Source organism: Petaurus breviceps, unplaced genomic scaffold, assembly GCF_028583685.1.
Source record: "Petaurus breviceps papuanus isolate PSGF00001 unplaced genomic scaffold, PetGlider_PUasm1.0 90730, whole genome shotgun sequence".
Taxonomy (NCBI): Eukaryota; Metazoa; Chordata; class Mammalia; order Diprotodontia; family Petauridae; genus Petaurus; species Petaurus breviceps.
In genome coordinates this window covers 8,709,269-8,731,141 of record NW_027187324.1, presented here as the reverse complement: position 1 = coordinate 8,731,141, position 21,873 = coordinate 8,709,269, and the positions used below count along the sequence as shown (strand labels likewise).

At 35.9% G+C, this 21,873-nt stretch overlaps 1 protein-coding gene across 4 annotated transcripts in view; it reads right to left on the bottom strand.

Moving 5' to 3' along the window:
• Positions 1 to 21,873, bottom strand: part of PIBF1 (progesterone immunomodulatory binding factor 1) — a 321,204-nt gene that overhangs the window by 102,492 nt on the left and 196,839 nt on the right. For all 4 annotated transcript variants that reach the window (XM_069066780.1, XM_069066782.1, XM_069066781.1 and 1 more), the window contains exon 14: positions 16,626 to 16,728. In XM_069066780.1, coding sequence (XP_068922881.1) covers positions 16,626 to 16,728 — 103 coding nt within the window. The remainder of the gene's footprint in view (positions 1 to 16,625; positions 16,729 to 21,873) is intronic.

Genomic DNA, 21,873 nt, shown 5'->3' with positions numbered 1-21,873 from the left:
TGAATATAAAAAGGCAAAACAAATTCAGTAGTTTATATACAAGTGCTCATATAGTAATTTTTGCAGTGTATTATTAATTAAATGCAAGTTTATAAACATTACTCTCAATATGAAAATGCTATTTATGTGCTATATTCTCTTGGCAGATCTGAAGTCAGGAAGGCTGAAGTCCAAATTTGAGCTCAGAATCATCCTAGCTGTGTATGACCCTAGGCTAGTCACATAATCTTTGCTGGACTAGGTTCCCTTAACTGTAAAATACAAATAATAATGGCACCTACCTCACAGGATTATTGTGAGGATGAATAATAATAATAATGATAGCATTTCTTTATCTCTGGCGATCCTCCTAGCAATCCTGCCAGGCACCAATTTTCCTTGATGAGAAAAATTTTTAAAGCACTTGGCTCAGTGCCTGGCACATAGCAGGTGATTTATAAATGCTTATTCCTCCTCCTTGCCTCCCTTCCCTCGTAGCCCACTGGCATATCAAATTGCATTTTAAACCGAACTCACCTTCCCCTGCCACCCCCCTTTTCTTTGTGAGGGCACAACTATTGGTGACCCAGGTTCACAATTTTGGTGTCATCTTTGATTCTTCCCTTCCTTTCTCATTTCTCTTTCCATTTTGTGTTCCCAGGGGCCCAATTTCTTAATTCCCAGATGCCATCAGTTGCCAAGTCAATTCTACCTATAATGCTGCTTCCATCTGCTCTATGCTCACATGATCACTACCCTAGCTCAGGCCCTCATTACCTATCACAGCAACTAGCTCCCTAATTAGTTTCTTTGCCTTTGGTCTCCTTTCTACAATTCTTCCTCTACATGGGAATGAACATGGGATCCTTCTCTCTAATTAACTCCACTTATCCAAACAATTACCAAATCTTATAACTTCATTCTCTAACATAACTCTTGCGTACGAACCCTTCATGCCACTGACCCGTCACCACTTTTTTTCCCCTGGATTATTGCAGAAACTTTTATACTTACTTCCCTGCCTCATTTTCTCCCCCAACCAATCCTTCCTCCAAAATGAGTACCCTATTCAGAAAACAAAGGCTCTCTATCAGGACTAGAATCAAACAAAAGCTCTTCTGTCATTTTAAGTCCTTTACAATGTCTCCTCTCTATCTTTCCAGTCTTTTAGCTCATTACTGTATGGACTAGCTAGCATATTTGTCTACTTGCTGCTCCTCAGCTGTGATGCCCTCATGCACTGTGCGCCAGGAAAACAAAGAAAAATAAAAACAAAGTCCTTCAGGATGGCTCATATTGTAACTGGGGTTACAATGTGAAAATAATAATACAAGAACTGAAGAGAATGTGGGTCATGAGTGAATGTGGCAGAAAAGAGATCTCTAGCATCATTGACTTGGCCTGTAAACATCGAAGTTTCCAAAAAAGAACCATAAATAAAATGCTATATTCAAAAATACTGAAGATATCTAGAAGGTTTTGTGTAAGTGAACAGGACCTTCAGCAAAATAATTTCTTCCATTTCACACATACAGGTATGGATATATTAAAAGGAAAATTTTCTATATAAAAACATCCCTAAAAAAGAACAAACTGAAGAACAAAATCAAATATTTAAATGTGTCTATCTTCTCATCTATGTTGGGAATATCCACCAATGATATATATATCTCAAACCCTGCCCATCTTGTTCCATACTTGTTCATATCCTCCCATATGTTCACTACATGGGAGTCTATATAGAAATCTACTATTTTCGAATATAGCATTTTGTTTATGGTTCTTTTCTGGAAGCTTTGAATGTTTCAATAAAACTAGAGGCTTTTTTTTTTAAACTAAAAGAACAGATAAATTGTTAGCTAAAAGAGCAGATAAATTAAGCAAAATCATTCCAAGGGCATTTAGGGATATAAATGGAAGGAGGTAAGCAATAGAAGAAAAATGGAAAAGATTTGTAAAAACTGCTGTAGCAAATTGCTCAATGAATTTTTTTTTCATGCACTGTGGTTGTTTTTTTAATCTGTTGTTTTTCTAGTGTTTTTTTTTAAGTTGCATAATCAATTAAATGATCTATTCTTTCTTTTGTTGATAAAATTATCTAGTGATAAAAATTTTTTCCCAAGGATTATTCTGGTTACATTCCAAAAGAGTTGGTGTACTGTCTAATTATTATAATTTTCTTTGATGAAGTTATTTATTATTTCTATGATTTGTTTTTCAGCCTACCAATTCTTTAGGATTATATTATTTAGTCCCATTTAAATTAGAATTCTGACTTCCAAGGCCCTGTACTGATTATAATTTTTACTGTGTTTTAGTGAATAAATATTGTTTAGTATATTTTTACTTTTATGCATTGTATATGAAGATTTTATGTACAAGCACAAATTTAACTTTTGTGACGCGTCATACACAGTTGAGAATATATATGCTTCTTTCTACTGCCTTTTGGTAAATGCCAGAAACCTATCATATATACTGTTCTAAAATTGCATTAAAGTCTTTAATTTTTTCCTTGTTTACATTTTGGTAGCTTTGTCTAAGTTTGAAAGAGGTTCACTGAATTCTCCAACTATTATAATTTTTGCTATTTCTCCCTAGGTGGCATAGTGGATAGAGTGCTGGGCCTGGAGTTAGGAAGATGCATCTTCCTTAGTACAAATCTGGCCCCAGGCACTTAGTAGCTGTGTGACTGTGGGCAAGTCCCTTAGCCCAGTTCCTCATCTATAAAATGAGCTGGAGAAGGAAGAAACAAACTACTCCAGTATCTTTGCAAAGAAAACCCCAAATGGGGTCAGGAAGAGTTGGACAGGACTGAAGCAACTGAAACAACAACAAATCATCGAGTTACTTTCTCCTTTAGTATTTAGATATTATACCATTCGTGCAAATACATTAAGTAATGATACTATTTTATTGTCCTCAACACTATTTACACATTACGTTGTTTCTCTGTTTCCCTCTGTTAGCCATGTCTATATTTATTGCTCCATAATCTGACTATGGTCAACCCTGACTTTTTTTGAGACTGCCTGAATATTAAATTATGCTCCAACATTTCATTTGGATTCTGTGTGGATCTATTTCAAGTGTGTCTCTTATAAACAACACACTGCTGGATGCTGCTTTCTAATGCATTATGTTGTCTTCTGCCTCATCCTATTCATGTTTATGTTTATAACTACTATGTATTTTCTTCAATCATATTCTCTTACACTTTTTCCTTTCTTTATCCTTGGCTCTATTCTTTACAAAGAATTTGGCAGTGAAAGAGAAGGAATCAACACTACAATCCATAACTGAAATGATCTCCTTCCATCAGTCTTTTTCTTCCCTTCATCTAAACTCTGACCAATAGTTCTTATTTATATTTTCTTTCCTTTTTATTACCCCAATAAGGATCCACACTAGGAAGTTGAAATTTATTTTGTCTGTCACTAATTCCCTCCGATTTCTTTCTTAACTTCCTTCCATTCTTCCTGTCCCACAGTTTTTACTAATGAATTCACAATATTTTTACACCAAACTCTGTATGTGTATGTGTGCATTCCACCCTCCTTTGGTCAGTTCAGGTGAGAGTGAGGTTTGTGTGATGCCTATTTCTCCTACATCATCCTCCAGTTTTGTGTATTCTTCAACTTGAAGACCCAATTATGAGAAATAGTAAGCTCTATCCTGCTCCCTCTCATTTTTTCCTCAGTGTAGCACGTTTTCACTCTCCTATCTTTATGCTCTTAAGATCTTTAATACAGATTAATACAACCCTTAAACCTTTTGTCTTATTTAAATCAAATGAAAAAATTATAATTGCTCTAAAAACTGTGATTCTTATCATCCCCCTCTACCTTCTTTTCCTCCTTTCTGCTGCCATCACTTCAGAAAGAGAAGGGAACTGCACATGATTGCAGGCTATTTTGTATTTTTGTTCCATGGGTTGTCATGGTAAAAAAAATAAATTCATCACCAAGTTCCCAGCCTACTACAGATATGACTCTCTGTATTTAGCAGGGCTGCTCCTCTGAATGCAATAGGTCTGTTGTTTGGCAGACCCTAATAAAAGTACTATGCTTCCAGCATGGTAGAATTTTAAAGTAGTAAAAGTACTAGGCTACGATACATTAAAGCTAAACAAGTTCAGTTATTTATTTCTATAATGGCAAATTATTTGTTTCTTGACCAAATTAAAGGATTTTCTCTTAAAATATTTTATCTTCATTATTATACTGTAAAGTTTCTTTAACACCAGAACCGTACTTTATTCATCTCTGTATCTCTAGCATCTATATATCTTACATGTAATAGATAATTAGTAAAGCTTGAATTCAATTAAATCTACCCTTCCTGTGTGGAAAGTTCTTGTCTTTTAAAAATTATCATCTCTCACTGTATCTAATTATTCTATCATGGCTTCTGATTATTTTATACTAAAAGGGGAAGGGGAAGCACTGCTTTAAAAAAATAAAAAAATTTTGATGCAACTGATTCACTATCAGTAAAATTTATACTTCTGAGCTATATTTCCTGAATTTGTGATGGTCTGAATTAAATTAGTTTCTCATTTGGTTCCCAAGGCAAATACTGTTAAGATTAATCACCAATGGTGTCCTCATGAAACAGAACACCTGTGAAATTAAAAGAATACAGAGGGGCTGAATTTGTAGCTTCAGTCTCACTAGCACCACACTCTAAAAACCTAGGTTAACTAGTTCAAACCCTTCAATGCTATTCTTTGTACTGTTTTCACCTAAAATCACTGTGCTATCCATTTCCACTCTGACCTCTTTTCTCAGTTTAGCTCTTTTTATTTTTATTCCCTCAATAGAGCATTCTAATCCTCAATGAATAAAAAATTTTTAAAAACCTCTTCTAATCTTCATAATAATAGTAAATTATATTTATATTACATCCCACATTTTGCTAGACATTTTTTTCACATGAGCTCTTTGCAAGTATTAAAAGCTTCAGTTTTCAGATAAGGGAACTGAAGCTTAGTGGAGTTGTGTTTGGAGCTAGGACTTGAACTCATTCATCTCCTAACTATAAGTCCAGTACTCTCTTATATTATACCATGCCAACTTACCCATACATATTTATGTAAAGCAGGAACAGTAATAAACGATATTTGATGGCAACAATAATATTGATAAAATATTACATTTTGTTTTGTTAGAATAAGGTACCTTAAAATTTAAGCCCATTTTCTATTACTCTGTAATTAATTATTAGAGAGAATGGGACAAGATAAAATGGGCTATAAAGAACTCTTCTAGAAAAAAATAATTGAATAATGGGACAAAAATAACAAAGGGAGTCATGCAATCTCTATATATGGAGGTATGACGCTTTAATTTGATTCAACAAACATTTATTAAGCACTGTGTATGAGGTACAATGGAAACAGCACACTGGATTTAATAAGAAGACCTATTTCCAAATCCCTGCTCTGCCATTTACTACCTGTGCCACCTCTGAGCCTCAGTTTCCTCACCTGTAAAATGAAAGAACTAGATTAGCTGATTTTTGAAGAACTTTCCAGCCCAAGTCTCTCTAATTCTTACAAAAACCCTCAACAAATCTTGCCATTACCTCTAGTTATCATCCTTCCCTTTCTGAAATAAAGTCTTGGAAAAAACTGTCTACAATCACAGCATCATAGATTTGAGCTGGAAGTGACCTTAGAGATTATCAAGTCTAACTCTTTCAAATTTTCCTCAGATAAGGAAACTGAGGCCTACTGAAATTAAGTGATTTGTCCAGTGTCACTGAGCTAGCATCTGAAGCAGGATTTGAACACAGGTTTTCTTCATTCCAACTCTAGCACTCTACCACACTATACTTATCTCTCTATTACTATATCCATTTCCTTTCCTTTCATTCACTTCACAAATATTTGTAAACTTGCTTCCAAACTCATTACTACTCACTTGAAACTGTTCTCTCCAAAGTTATCAATGACATCTTAGCTGACAAAGCTTAAGTCCTTCTTAATATTTTTCTTGGCTTCTTTTTAGTTTTTGACACTGTGGACCACTGTTTCTTCCTGGATAGTCTCTCATCTCTGGGATTTTGTGTCACTGCTTTAACAATGGCCAGTGAAGGCCCCATCCTTATGAGTATGTGCAGCATGTTCTACCTGATTCAGTCGCCATGTGGACTCAAACACGTGGAGATATTATTGTAAGTCTGCTAAATAATGAAGAGCAGTCTTTTGACTGACTGCTGAGCTGGAAACTGTGCAATCACTAGCCAGCCAAACTGTGACATTCTATGAGCCTCTGAATGGGGGGAGGCATCATGATCTTCATATGAATACAGAGATTGGTTCTTTGACACTGCACTTTGTCTCACCTGCTTTTAGGTGAAGGAGTATTGAAGGTATACTGTGAGCTTCAAAAAGTTGGAATGGAAAGATGTTTAAAGATAGAGGAACCAGAATTCGTGTTAGGGTTTATAGTCCACCAAGATGGAGAGGTGCAAAGTCCAAAGGGACTTTTTTTTTTTTAGCTTTTTGGAGGCAAATTTGGGGTTAAGTGACTTGCCTAAGGTCACACGGCTAGTTTTTGTGTCTGAGGCCGGATTTGAACTCAGGTCCTTCTGACTCCAGGGCTGGTGCTCTACTCACTGTGCCACCTAGCTGCCCCTAAAGTGACTTGTTTGACTACAGATCCAAAGCAGCCAAAAAGGAGTAATAGTGACTATGCCACATTTGGAGGTGAACTTGACTGGACAAATTGGCTATGGGATATGATGAAGAGGGAAGAGTAAATCAGAGAAACCAGGGAAGACTTGTATGAACTGATGAAAAGTAAAATGAATAGAACCAGGAGAAGAATTTAGACTATTGTAATGTGACATAAAACAACTTGAAAGTCTTAAGAACTTTAGTCAATGTAACTATCAGTCTTGACTTTGGAATACTGATAACAATCATACTTTTTTACCTCTTACAGAAAGCTATGCTATGGATGAGAAAGACAGTATAAAACATACAATTTCTTCTTTTTTTTAATCTCCATTTGATTTTTTAACTGAGAAGCCATTATTTTCTCCCCTTACCCCTTTCCCAAAATGAAGTGGAATTCAGAAATAGCTAATTGTAATGGTAATGGGGACTTGAAGATCATCCCTGCCCCAGTATTGGCAATCAAACAGGTACTTAGCACCTAGTTTCAGTTCATGATTGTATCAGGTATTAAGATCTGGAACTTGTGAATCTCACAGTGGGAAGAAGTTGCTGATGCAACAGGAAGGGGCAGAACAGGGAGGAGCTAATACCACATATAAGGAAAAGCGCAAGTTAGAGAGCCAGAATTGCTGAGATAGAGAGAACTGTTAGGATCCTGAGAACTTCTGAGAATTGCTACAAACTGAGAACAGAATGGAGAACAGAACTTGTGGTAGCAGAATGGAGAACTGAGAACTGAGAAATGAGAAAAGAGGAGAACTGGGAGGAAGCATGGCTGTGGTGTCGGTACTTTGTCTGTTTTGATGTTCCTTTTTTTCGGATTCATCTGTTGATAGAGGATGTCACAATTGTTATAGAAACCCTGGGACCTTACTGCTGGTTCAGAAGCCCTGAAAGAGGATTTTCTTTTTGTATGTTTACAGATATACTGGAAGAGGGTCTTACTGATGTTTTCAGAGGTCCTGGAACTATACCAATGATTTGTGTTGATTCCTCAGACCTTGTTGTTGGATCTAGGTTGATTTTACAGGCAGAAAGTGAATTGATGATGGTGCTGGCAATGTGTATAAATGTTTTTGTGGCTTTGTTAAGCTTTGCCTTCCCAGGAACAGAAACTGTGAAGGACTTGAGATTGGTTGGACACTATGAGCTTCAACACGGAACAGCAACTGGATAAGGAGCTGGACGAGGAGTTGAGAGCTGCCTACCTTTGAATCCTGGTGAAAGTTGGGTGGATTCAGACAGGAGCGGACCCATGGAAGAGGAACCATGGAAGCTGAGAACCAGCCTTGAGTAATGATGAAAAACTTCTTGGGTACTTAATGCAAACTGAGAAGATTATGATTTACTGTAGCCTAGGGGTGGAGAACTCTGTACTCTGTATCCTGACCTTTTCAGGATGATTGAATTAAGAATGATTGGGAACTAATCTCCAATTAAGAAGAAAGAAGACTTTTTGACTGAGAGATTAAGACAATGTGACCTAGGGATAGAGAACTTTGACCTTTGTACTTTCTGTCCATTAAGGAGACAAGCCTCCTTAAGGATGATTGAATGAAGGACTTACTAAATGATTAAGTTACTAAATGAATGTACTTTGTTTAAAACTATGTGACCACTGTGGTGAAAACTATGTGGCCACTTTAGTGATAAGTTCTTAAGTTAAGACATTGTGAATGCTGTACTTTGATTTCTGTGAATGTTTTGCCTTAATTTACTGCTGAATAAATAGAGAGTTCACTATACTATGTAATCAGAACCTTGAAGCTATTCACAGCAGCAGTCTCTGGAAAGCTGCTTGTGCTTGGCTTTGCACTAATGTGAATTGATTCTATGCTTGCTTATGCTAAAATGGTGAGGAGCAAAGTTCTAAGCCACCTGTAGATCCAGAATAGATTAAAAGCAGTCAAAAGAGAGAAAATAATTTCAAAAGTCACTGGGGATGATGGCCCATACAAATGTATTACAAGGGAGAGTTAATTTTTTTTATGGGGGATGGGGACAGGGGTGGGTTAATGATACTGATGTGATGAAAAGAAAGAAGAGAGCATCAAGGAACCATTTAAAAATGCATGCAAGTGAATAGAAAGAAGTTCAAAGGGATATACAAACAAGCCAGCTCTAAAATTAATGTTACATTTCATATGTAGTCCATCTTCAACTTTCACAGGGAAAATGTTCCTAGAAAATGGTGTGAAAGTAAAAAATATGAATGCTGATACACTGAACCTATGGGAAATAGGGGGTTAGGTTTCCACAACCACCAAAAACTGTAATGTTTTGCTGAAATTCTGAAAATATACTTTAAAAAAAATTTTTTTTTTCTTTTTGGCGAGGGTAACGTAGAGCAATTGGAGTTAAGTGACTTGCCCAAGGTCACACAGCTAGTTTCATGTTAAGTGTCTGAGGCCAGATTTGAACTTAGGTCCTCCTGACTCCAGGGCTGGTGCTCTATTCACTGTGCCACCTAGCCATCCCTAAAAACAATTCTTTATAACAAAACATTAATTCTGATAATATGTACTTTTCCACAGTAATCATGAAATAACCTAAAAAAAATGCAGTACACAAACTAAAACTGATAACATGTAAAACATTTTTCTTGCTAGTAAATCCCTAGAATTCTGTGACCTTTTGTGCTAACATCTCAAAAAACAAAACGAAACTGATTTCAGACAATTTTGATGTTCCATAACACATTAAACCCACAGTACCATAAATATTGTGTAGCTAAGAAAATTCTTAAAACTAAAACATTTTTTAACCTGAATATTACCTTCCACTGTGTCAGGTGGCAGTGTGAGGGTGTTGTACTGTACACTATACTAATGTAAACCTCTCCACTTTGGTCACCCTCTTAAAATCAAGGGAGAGGTTGCTGGGAATTTAGTTGTTGCTGTCAAAAGTTGCCAAGACTGGTGAGGTCTTAATATCACCTCCGCAACTCTGTCTTTCATAGCTGGAGGATGGTGTTAAGAGATTGTAAAGAGTGTACTAGTTCAAAATAATCTGTCAGCAGGGTCTGTTTTATGTGCTGTCTGAGATCCTTAGGGGTCTCAGAGCATGGGAGCAGAGCAGAGGCAAGGTAACATTTAACCTTGAGGCTGCTATGGATGATGGAATCAACAGCCTTGATGTTTCTAGACAGCTGGTTGATTAGGCTGACAGGGCTGCTGACATTCTGACACAAAGTTTATTGAACATCTTTATTTCCTCACTAAGTTGCATCAATAACTTTCTTGCTTGGGCTTAGAGCTCAAAGGACTTGTACTAAGGCTTGGGGGCATAACTGCAACACAAAACTTAAGTTTTAAAGGCAAACAATGAAAATATGCAATGACTGTACAGAGAGATCTTTACAATGGTAGAGTGAAGAAGACCAGTGAAGCACCTTGCAGGACACCAGCCAGTCTACAAACATACAGGCATTGCACATCTCATTTTTTTTCTCTACTGAATATAGCTGTGAGAATCCATGATTGCCAAGTGAAAGTGAAAATGAGGTTTATAATAAAATTACTCAAATGCTTGAAGTCACAAAAATTAAATGCGACAATGTTGAAGACTGACTGTACTTAAGAAAAAAAAAAGGTAGGTGAAATGGCCCAACCATTTAGAGAGCAATTTGGAACCATGCAAAGGAAAGGACTAAACTATGCAAACCCTCTGATTTAGAGATTCCACGATTAGGCATATAAACCAAGGAAATTAACAGGAAGAAAAACCCCACTTACAGCAGTACATCTACAGTAGCACTTGTAGCAGTGGTAAAGCTCTAGAAACAAAGCAGAGGTCCATTTACTGTGAAATGGCTAAACACTCTAGAACTCATGAATGTAATGAAAGTGTTACTGTTCTGTACAGATGATGAATATCCTATTGACAGAGGATAGGAACACTTATATGAGCTGAAGCAAAGTAAGCAGAACCAGGAATAATCATTATAGCAATGTAAACAGAAAAAAATACACAATTCAAACTGAACGCTGTGAAGTTATAATGACCAACACTGACCATAAAGAAGAGCTATGAGAAGACACTTTTTTCTGTGCAGATGTTGGAGAAAATGACAGAAAATGTTATACTGTTTTTTTTTTTTAAGCAATTGGGGTTAAGTAACTTGTCCAAGGTTACAGGGCCAGTTGTTTTGTGTGTGTGGGTGTTATGTATCTAAGGCTGGAACAGATCCAGGTCCTCCCGCTCTTACTCAGTGCGCCACCTAGCTGCCCCATTGTTATACTTTTTTGAGGTAGCCACTTTTGCCAAAACTGTTTCCCCCCCCCTTTTTTTTAAATGATAAAGTATGATTCTCTGGGAGTATTATATTGGGAAATGTTGGTGACATAAAAAACAAAGTATAATCAACCAACAAAACTTATTTTAAAATAACAAAAAAAGAGAGGGAAAACTGTGAAAGATATTTCCAAGAGAAAATTAATAGAACTTACCAAATGATTATATGGAGGATGACAGAGGTAAAAGTAAAAAATAATGACAAAGGGGTGACTAGGTGGTGCAGTGAATAGCATACCGGCCCTGGAGTCAGAAGGACCTGAGTTCAAATAAGGCTTCAGACATTGGACATACTTACTAGCCAGGTGACCTTGGGCAAGTCACTTAACCCTAACTGCTCTGCCTTCCCCCCTCCAAAAAGAAAAAAAAAAAGAATGACAAAGTCAGAGAAATCAGGATGACTTATTTGAATTGATGAAAAGTAAAGTGGAGAGAACTTAAGAGAACAAATTATATAATGATTAAAATAATGTAAAGTGGGGCAGTTAGGTGGCACAGTGAATACAGCACTGACCCTGGAGTCAAGAGGACCTGAGTTCAAATCTGGTCTCAGACACTTAACATAAAAACTAGCCATGTGACCTTGGGGAAATCACTTAACCCCAATTGCCCTCCAAAAAGCAAAAATAAAATAAAATAATGTAAAGTAACTTTGATCAATGTAATAATTATGACTTCAGAAAACTGATGAGGAGTCCTTCATCCTATCTTTCAGCAGAGGGTCTATAGATTAGAGGTGAAGAATAAGACATGCATTTTTAGATATGGATGTGTGGATTTATTTTGCTTAGTTATATACTTATGTGTTACAACTTCTATTTTAGGTGGGGACAGAGGAAAATTGTTGGGTATTTAGAGTGATAACAGAAGAAAAAGAAAAGAGCATAAATAACACATTAAACAAATACACAGAAGGGAGCAAAAAAGTTTTGAAAGGGGCACGCACTAGCAGTGCAGTTTTGTAATAATGTTAAATTTAAAATGCACAAAAAATTGTATGTAATGAAGGTTTGTATTTTAATATGCAATTCTTTTCTTTTCTTTGCATATTGAAATGTTTGTGTAAATTGATGTTTAAATGCATAAAGAAGGTAAAAAAATAGAAATAAAGAATGTTAGCATTTTAAGTGTGGGTGGTGCCATTAGCAGGAAGAGAGAGGGAAGGTGGAAGGAGGAGAAAATTTCAGTAGGAAGAGGAATGTTTGAAGTGTTAATGGAATATGCAGGAGGATATATCTAGCAGGAAGGTGGAAACAGGATTAGGGATCAGGAGACAGATTGGAAGTAGATATGTAGATGTAAAACTCAATTATATAGAGGCGATAATTGAAGCTATGGAAATCTATAACCTAGCAACACCCAAAGGTACAAGGAGACAAGATGACTGAGATGAGAGTGTTAAGACATCAGGAGGAAGATGACCCAGTGAAGGAGACTAGGAAGAACCAGGAGAGAGCAGTTGTGGAATCCAGTAGAAGAGAGATGATGATCAAGGAGAAGGCAAGCAACAGTGTCAAATACTGCAAAAAGGTCAGAGAATATGGCATGAGAAATGACCACCGGATTTAGCAATTAAAAAAGATGCCACTGTCGAATCCGAAATGAGAGGTTTCTGTAGAGGGGAAAAAAGCCAGATTGAAGAAGGTTGATAAATGAGTGGGTGGTGAAATTTGGCAGTGAAAGGAAGGAGAGAGAGGATGACAGCTTGAGAAGATAAGGATCAAGGGAAGGTTTTTGTGTTTTTTTAAAGAAAGGGGAGACTACTATAGCTATTGTGGATTTGTTGGATCTCTTTAAATATGTTTTTCCTCAGCAGTATCCAGTCTGTCCTCAGTGGTGCCACTTCTCTACATCGGGCACCCAGTATTCTTCGGCTCTTTAACTCTCCATCCCTCTAACTTGAAAAGGACTTGCTATCAATCATTTACGTTTGTCTCCACTGGTCCAAGTTTATCCTTCTACATGTCTTCCTTGATTTACCCATTATTCCATATTCAGAAACTTATTCAAACGATGTTATTTAATTGAAAGATAGATGTTTGTAACTATGAACAGGTCTCTTGCATGTCTAATAAATTCCTGTAGGACAAGGACAGGACAGGGGGCCTGGACCTCTGATTTAACAGGTATAGGAAGGTCTTGGTGAGGAACTTCCACTACCAATGCAAGTTGGCACATGAGAATGTTTTAGAGAGTTGCCCAAGAATTTAAGTGATTTGCTCAGGGTCACACAGTAAGGTTATGTCAGGGGTGGGTCTTGAGCGCAAATCTTTCCTGGTCTGAGAGCAGTTCTTTCTCCATACTAACTCTCAGGGACAGTAGTCATATCTATATAATACTTTCTGTGCACTACCTAACGCAAAGCACAATAAAATATTTTTTTGGTCATGAGATTAAAAATGAAACTCTTATCTATGTACAGAAACTATATTCTGTACATACTTTGCTTCAATACTATTCACTGTGATACAACTGTAGAAAATGTCTGACTGTATTACTTTGGCAAATATTGCCAATAGCTATCCCCAAAACATTTAAACCTAAAACTTTAATTTTCCTTTCAAAAATTATCTGTCTTGGGGAGAGTAGGTGGCACAGTGAATAAAGTACCGACCCTGGAGTCAGGAGGACTTGAGTTCAAATCCGGCCCCAGACAGACACATTTACTAGCCGTGTGACTCTGGACAAAATTATCTGTCTTAATTGGGCTTGTTTCTTGTGTAGTTTATGAATTTTGTTTATGCCTTTCCTATTGTGAAGGGCATAGCATTTTCCATAATGAATTTGTTATATTAGCAAGTCTCTTTTTGGATTAGAAGGGTAAGGTAGATAAAAAGGTCAGAAAAGTATAAGCAACATACTCAGTAGAAAGATAGACGATATTAAGGTACAAAAACATGAATATATGTTTACTTTAAAATATTTGTTTTCATGCAAAAATCTGCATTATATGATTAACTCAAAATATTTGTTTTTTATTAAAAATACTTGAACCATCTCATTTTACAGACACTAACTACAGTATATCATTCATGACTTTAAAGGCATTTTGAATGGCATAAACACCAGATTATTTTAATAATTATTAATTTAATAATCCGTTGGCTGGTGAGCTATTCTTTCTACAAACATTATTAAATTTTAAAATATTTAACCTCTTTCAAAGACTACAGATTCTGATAACATTTTTAATTTTTAAAATAATTTTAATTTACTTTCTTTAATTTTATAAAATAATTCAATACTTTAGCATCTTTTAGGTTATCAGAGAATTATAGAATTTAGGGTTGGATAGAACCCCCCGTAGCCACAAAAATCTAAGTCATATCAGACAAAGAATCACCCCCTGCTACAATAATTTACAATAAGAACTCATTCAAGTCTTTGCTTGAAGATCTGCATTCCATTCCACCTTAAGACTGCTGTATAGGTTATGAAGTTTTCCTTAAGCCTAAATTTGCTTCTTTGGAACTTTTACCTAAAGCTCCTAGCTATACCATCTAGGGTCAAGCAAAATGTCTAATCTTTTCCCATACACCTTCAAGTATGTAAAGGCTGTTATCATAGTCCCCCTGTTTTTTTTTTTCTTCAGTTACTTCACCAGTTACTCTAGCTTATATTTATATCACCTCAATTTTAGATAATTATTTTTATTTTAAGCAAAATATTGATTATAAAAGATGGGCAAAGCTATGGAACTTTAAATCATAGTATTTTCTCAATCATGTAAAAGCAATAGTTTAGGGGCAGCTAGGTGGTGCAGTGAATAGAGCACTGACCTGGAGTCAGGAGGACCTGAGTTCAAATCCAGCCTCCGGCCTCAGACACTTAACACTTACTAGTTGTGTGACCTTGGGCAAGTCACTTAACTCCAAATGCCCTGCCTTCCCCCCTCCAGAAAGCAAACTCCAAAAAACAAAAAAAGCAATAGTTTAGAACTTTATGAACCATAATCTTGTAGAACTTGTTAATACATGTTTTAGTACCTTGTAAGTACTTACACTAACCAGTGAAACTGGAAAAATTGCTTTTTAACTCATAAAATTCTTTATATTGTATACCTAATTTACAACCATTTATGGATTCTGATGTTTTTATTTAGTGAGACCTTTAGGAATATAGAGACTCCTAGTACAGTACAAACACACACTTACACACACACTCTTTCTCTCTCTTCCTCCAGTCATTTATAAGTGTATATAAATGCAATTTAAACTATTTTAAAAGATTTTTTTGGGTGAGATAAAGTATAATATCTGAGACATTTTAGGCATCCTCTAATCTACTGAGTAACCTAACTGTTTTAGTAAAACTGAATTTACTTCAAAAGAATGAATATTTGCTGTGTACATAGAAATGTGTCAGATATTAGAGGAGTTTGGATGAAATATGGTCCTTGCATAAAAAATAACTAGAAAAGTTTGTAGGAATTTTATTCGAATAAGAGATATTAAAAATAGGAATAAACTAAGATAGCTGATTCTTAGCATATTTATGCTGTAGCATAAAGATAGTTTAGATGAAAAATAAAATAAAAGACATACAGATAAACTTTAATAAGAATCCAAAAGCAACTGAATATTTCTGAGCACAAAAAAACTTGTCACTATTAGAACTAGTGAAATATAAAGAATATCTGGCAAAATATATTTATGATATTTTTTGCCTTTGGAGGGCAATTGGGGTTAAGTAACTTGCCCAAGGTTACACGGCTAGTATTTTTATGTGGGTGTTAAGTGTCTCAGGCCAGAACCAAACTCAGGTCCTCCCGACTCCAGGGACGGTGCTTTACTCACTGCGCCACCTACCTGCCCCCATCTTTTTTTTTTATTCCTACTAAGACTTGTAATTTTAAACTAAAACTATGCAAAATTTAATAATATTTTGGATTACATTTTAAAAGGATAAAAAAGTACTATGTAAAATATGTGTTTATTCTTTAAATGACATAAAGTTGAGGAAAATGGGAAATATCAATTATTCTCCTGTAAATTAAAATAAGCTGTTTCAGTGATGTCTGACTATTTGTGACCCCATTTGGGCTTTTCTTTTCAAAGACACTGGAGTGGTTTGCCATTTCCTTCTCCATTTTACAGATGAGGAAATGAAGCCGAGGGTCACATAGCTAGTAATTGTCTGAGGCCAGATTTGAACTTAGAAAGATGAATCTTCTTGACTTCAGGCCCAAACTCTATCCCACTGTGCCAACCAGCTGCCCCAATTTAGTCATGTACCACATACTGAAGAATTCAATGATTTGACACCTTAGAGTACAGCATATAGTGGGTTATTAGAGAAATGATCACCAACAATACTTCAAAAAGTAAATCCATATAAAAAATGAAGTATTCATTGAAAACTTAAAATGTCATCCCAACTACCAAACTTGTTTTACTAGGTGGTTTCCTCAGAAATCAAAGCTTTGTCTGTCTAGCCTGCATTTATATTTAGTCTGGGTAAAGTAATCTCTCTTTTGATCTTCATTTTGCCATACACTATAAATTGCTTTATAAAGCTTTAACATAAATTTAGTTTCATAAATCGTGGATCATTTTGTAACAACAAACCGCTTATTTGAAAACTGCCTTAAAAACAAACAAATGTCTACAAAGGATTGAACTGAATACTGTGACTCTTCATATGTGTTTCTTTTGTTTCAATTATTTACCTCTTGTGAAATCTGTGTTACTTGTTCCTTTTGATGTTCCAGGTTTTTTACAAACAACGAGTTTTGCTTTTCTAACTGAAGTAGTCTTCTTGCCAAGTGAACGCTGTGCCAATTAAATGAAAAAAAAATTTAATTCTCACAAGCTGAAATGCCAGCCAAAACACGCAAATGCATTTATGCTACTTTAAAATTTTCATCATAGTTTCTTATGATTAAATATTCAAAGAAAACTCATTGAATTATATTTGCAACAGTCCAAGACCCCATACCAACTCTCAGAATTTTGAAATAAGAGTGTTGAGATTCCCATATAACACTACTATGATATATTGATTACTGTAGTGGTTGCTTCTATCCTTTATAGAATGCATGGTGTTACATAATGCTATAAAAAAGTTTCAAATGACCCTGTTGATTATGTACAGAAGCATTTTTCCTCCTATGAACATTTCTTAATTAAAAATTAATTAGACTACTATTTGTGATGAATTAACCTATTACAAATGACGACTGTTGATTTAATAATAACTAGTGTGTATATATATTAAAATTTACAAAGCTATATTTTAGTAAGATTTCTTTGGAAGTGATATGTGAGGTGGATTGGAAAAAAGGAATAATTTGAAGGCAGGGGGAAAAGTTACCAATCTATTGAATTTATCCAGTTGGGTATAACATAAGTTTTTCAACTGGTATTTCATTTTTGTGTATTGATAAATTCTGGGCAGTTCTCTTATTTTATTTTTGGAATTAGTGTTCAGATTCTGTCAGGTCAAGGTTCTTTTGGGAGACATAAATTTAATTGCCAGTGCTATTGATTTTAACCTCTGAAATGCTTTTCATATCTGTTGCATCCTTTCTATTCCTATTGCCACTATCTTAGTTCAGAACTATGGAATACCCCAAGGCTTCAGACGCCAAGATACATAGTGGTTAAATTTAACAATTCAATTCAGAAATAACAACTTCTGCTAGTGATTAGGAGAAAGATCTTCAAATATAGGAAAGGAAGTTAAAAAACAAGAGTATTCTCCACCCACCAGAAAAAATAGGAGGTAATGGAATATTATGTTCTGAAGAGCAATGGAGCTCAGGATGCAGCCCAAGGTGACCAATCCTGCAAATCTGAGCTTAATCACAAATGAAAAACATAGACATTCAATAATAAAGACATGCTCGAAAGTTTCTTAGAATGGAAATCAGATTTGAAGAGAGGATTTGCTTCTTAAATACCCCAGACAATAGAAAGGCGGGAGGGGCAAATGCATGCAGCACCAGGGACAACAAGACTGACAGAGTAAAGGTAAAGAGATCAGTAAGAGACTTTTTTTTCCTAAATTTACACAAGGAGACAGGGGTGAAGGAGGAATTCAATGGAAGCAATACTGAAGAGTCTGGAATATTATAGACAGAACCTGCTAATGCTTTGTCTATGGATGAACCAAAAATTTTTTTCAGGGGGATTACATTACAAAATGAGAGGGTACATGGAGGGGAAACTGAAAAGGGGAATAGAAAAGACTGTTGTGATGTTCCCATATTATGTTGAGGGCTAGCAATGAAGGGAAGGTGACACCTGTGATCTTTTAGGAAGAGAAGAGTTACAGAGGAGGTGGTGACGAGGAGGGGAGAGGTTTGAAAAGGTGGGGAAGGAAGGAGGTCTTGCTTTGGTGATAAATGTTCCTCTGGTTGAAAGTAGGACAGCAAATGGCACCGGGGGAAGGGAGAGTGGGAGTGAGAAAGCATGGACCCAGGGAGGAGATTTTAAGGCAAATTGGGAAAAGGTAACCAGGGGCGGGCACAGAACAGTAGTGGGCTGCATAATCAGAGCCATGCACATTTGTTTGGGTACTACCTTGCAGCCGTGTCCTCTTTATGATCTACAAGAACTGACTGTTCTGGGGGGGGAGGGGGAAGCAAAATGAAAAAGGGGATTCTACAGGGCAAGTTCTACAAGACAGTGGCAGAAATTGCCTAGTAGGGAGGCTGTAGAAGAGATTACGTTGTATATTTTGATTCCTGAGGAATATAGAGAATAGTCTCTATTAAGGTTCATGAACCAGAAAATGTGGGTCTAGAATAGACAGAAAGCACGAATAATGAAGAGAATGAGAGAAAAGTCCTCTGCAAATAGGTACATTTTTTTTTTTTAAAGATTAATGAACAAAACTAGTTGAAGGGGAGGAGAAGAAAAGGGAATCTACTTGACTAAGAGTGGGGAAAGAAAGCAGAGAAGAATTAAATAAGCAGATAAAAGCAGGAAAGAAAAAAGAACTAATAATCAAAACCCTTAAGGGAAAGGGCTAAAAAATGAGAGTGGATGGGAATAGAGTCTATGGGAATAGAGTCACCTTGAAAATGATTAAACTTATGTAAATGAAAAAATATGATACTATGTTTACAGAAGAGGGAAAAAAATCATAACTCAAAATAAAACCATTAGAAACAAAGAAAATGAAAACCTATCTCTCATAACTTTTTTTTTAATTTTTAAAGCAATTGGGGTTAAGTAACTTGCCCAAGGTTACAGGGCCAGTTATTTTGTGTGGGTGTTAAGTATCTGAGGTGGGAACCGATCCCGGGGTCCTCCTGACTCCGGGGCCGGTGTTCATACTCACTGCATCACCTACCCTCCCCTTCCTCATAACTTTAAATGTGAATTGATTAAATAATTCAATAAAACAAAAAAGAATTGGATAAGAAAACAAAACCTTACAATCTGCTGCTTAAAAAAACAAAAACAGAAACAAACTAAAATGTATGGGAAAAAACACTGCATCAAATGGACTCCAAAATGTAGGATTTGCAATCATGTTATATGACTGACAAAGCAAAAACATTCAAAAAATAAAGAGGGATAAACAAGGAAAATATATCATGCTAAAAGGAACCCACAACAAACTATCAGCAAATAAACTTATATGCTCCAAATACCTTAGAATCCAAATTCATAAAGGAAACAGTAACTGAGTTACAAGAAGACAATAAACAGTAACACAATAGTGAAGGAGATTTCAATATCCCTCTCTCAGTTTTGGATAAGTCTAACAGAAAGATATAAGGGAAAATTTATTAGATTGATATTTTCTAAGGTCATCTGGTGAGTAGTCTACTTATACAAATCTGGGTTTTGAAAAGCTGCTCAGGGTTTTGTAAAAAGACAGCTTTAGTAAAGAAGATGCTGCTAGAACTAAGTGCTGCAACTATGTGGAATGTTTAACAGGTAATCTGAATGTAGAGGATGTGTCTAGGAAGAGTGTGGTAAGTTACTCCTGAATATCTATATTTATTTAACAGTTAGGAGGATTGGTACATTCACATTTGATTCATACACTTGAGTTATACCCTTCAAGTTGACCTGTAAATGTGAGAAGAGAGAAGATGGCTTTGGAAAGCAAAAAACAGGTGCAAAGAGAGGAGGCTCAACCCTAGGGGTGGTGTGTCTGTGTGTCTGTGTGTAGTGCAAGCAGTATAAGGAAGTAGGTCTGTAAGTCCCTGGGAGCTATAAGGCTCACCAGGTTGCTTGACTTTTTGGAAACCTGACTATTTATGATACTAAGTACCCTACTCACTTCTTAAACCCTAGCATGGCTTCCAGCTCCACCATTCAATTCAAACTGCTTTCCTGTTGGCTGTCAACTCAAAATTTTTCAATGGTCTACTACTATTTCTAGGATAAATAAAAACTCCTCAGAAGGGCATTGAAAGTTCTGTAGAATGCCACCTTTCTACATTTCCAGTACTAATTCAAATTATGCCTTTTCTTCTATTCTCTGTTCCAATTAAAATGGTCTGCTAGTTGTTACTTGTACATGACATTTCATCTCCCACTTCAGTGCTTTTGCTCAAGTGGATTAGATTTTGTGGTTCTCCTCACCATAACCTTATGGAATTCCTAGCTTCCTTCAAAGTATAGCCCATGTGCCAACTCCTATAAGAGTCTTTTCCTGACCTTACCATATGGTAGCACACTCTTCTTATTCAAGTTTCACTGATGTTTATTATGCAAAATCTTCTTAATTTTTTGTAATTGAAACTATTTCTTAATTTTTATGGTAATTTCTATTCCTTATCTGGTTAATTACCTTATTAGCCATAGCTATGAAAGGTCCTTCTTATTTCATTCTTGCCTAATATTTTAACCAAAATAGTTTGATGATTATGAGGCAGCTAGATGGCAGACTGGGTAGAGCACTGTGTTTGATGCTAAGAAGACTTCAGTTAAAATACAGTTCTAGATGCTTACTAGTTGTATGACCCTAGGCAAATAACAACCTCTGCCTTACTTTCCTCAACTGTAAAATGGGGATAAAAAACTCCCAGGGCTATGTAGACTGAATGAGATAATATTAGTTTCTGGCAAGCAGTAGGTGCTTAATAAATGCTTGTTCCCTTCCAATTACTGCCTTGTAATAGTCTGAGATTTGGCAATGATATGCCCTCTTCAGATTTACTTTTTCTCTTATTGTTTCAAATGGAGATTCTAGACCTCTTCATTCAAATGAATTTGTTATTATCTTGTCTAGCACAGAACATAATGACCGACTACGCAATAAAAAAAATTCGCTGGCTGATTAATTTATTTTAACTGAATTTTTAAAAAAATGAATAAATGTGATGATAGAATTTCCAGTCTACATGATCTAAATGAAAAAACCATGCTTAAGTCTCTCTGCACTGAACAAGTCAGTGCTTAGAATTTAGTGGGAAATTCTTTCCTGTTCCTAAATTTTGGATCTTACTTTGCTTTAGTGGATGGTTTGGAGGTTTAGGTGAGTTTCACTTAAAAGACTGAAATGTTTAAGGTTGCAGAACAAAAAAGGAATTGAAGTATAATTGCTACGTCATGGCAAACTAAAGAATTATAGAAAATTGAAATTCAACTGTCAACTCTTTGCCTTCACAAGGTAAACAATAGAAAACTAAATTCCATTCTTTTTTTTTTGCTTTTTGGAGGGCAATTGGGGTTAAGTGACTTGTCCGAGGTCACATGGCTAGTTTTTGTGTTAAGTGTCTGAGGCCGGATTTGAACTCAGGTCCTCCAGACTCCAGGGCCGGTGTTCTACTCACTGTGCCACCTAGCTGCCCCACTAAGTTCTGTTCTTAAGGAAAAAAAAAAGACTATTAGAGGGAAAATAGTTCTTGTACAGGACATTTTGTTATGTAAAATTGGTTGCAAATATCTAACTGAAGAATTATTTCTCGGGGTGGCTAGGTGGTGCAGTGAATAGTGTACTGCCCCTGGAGT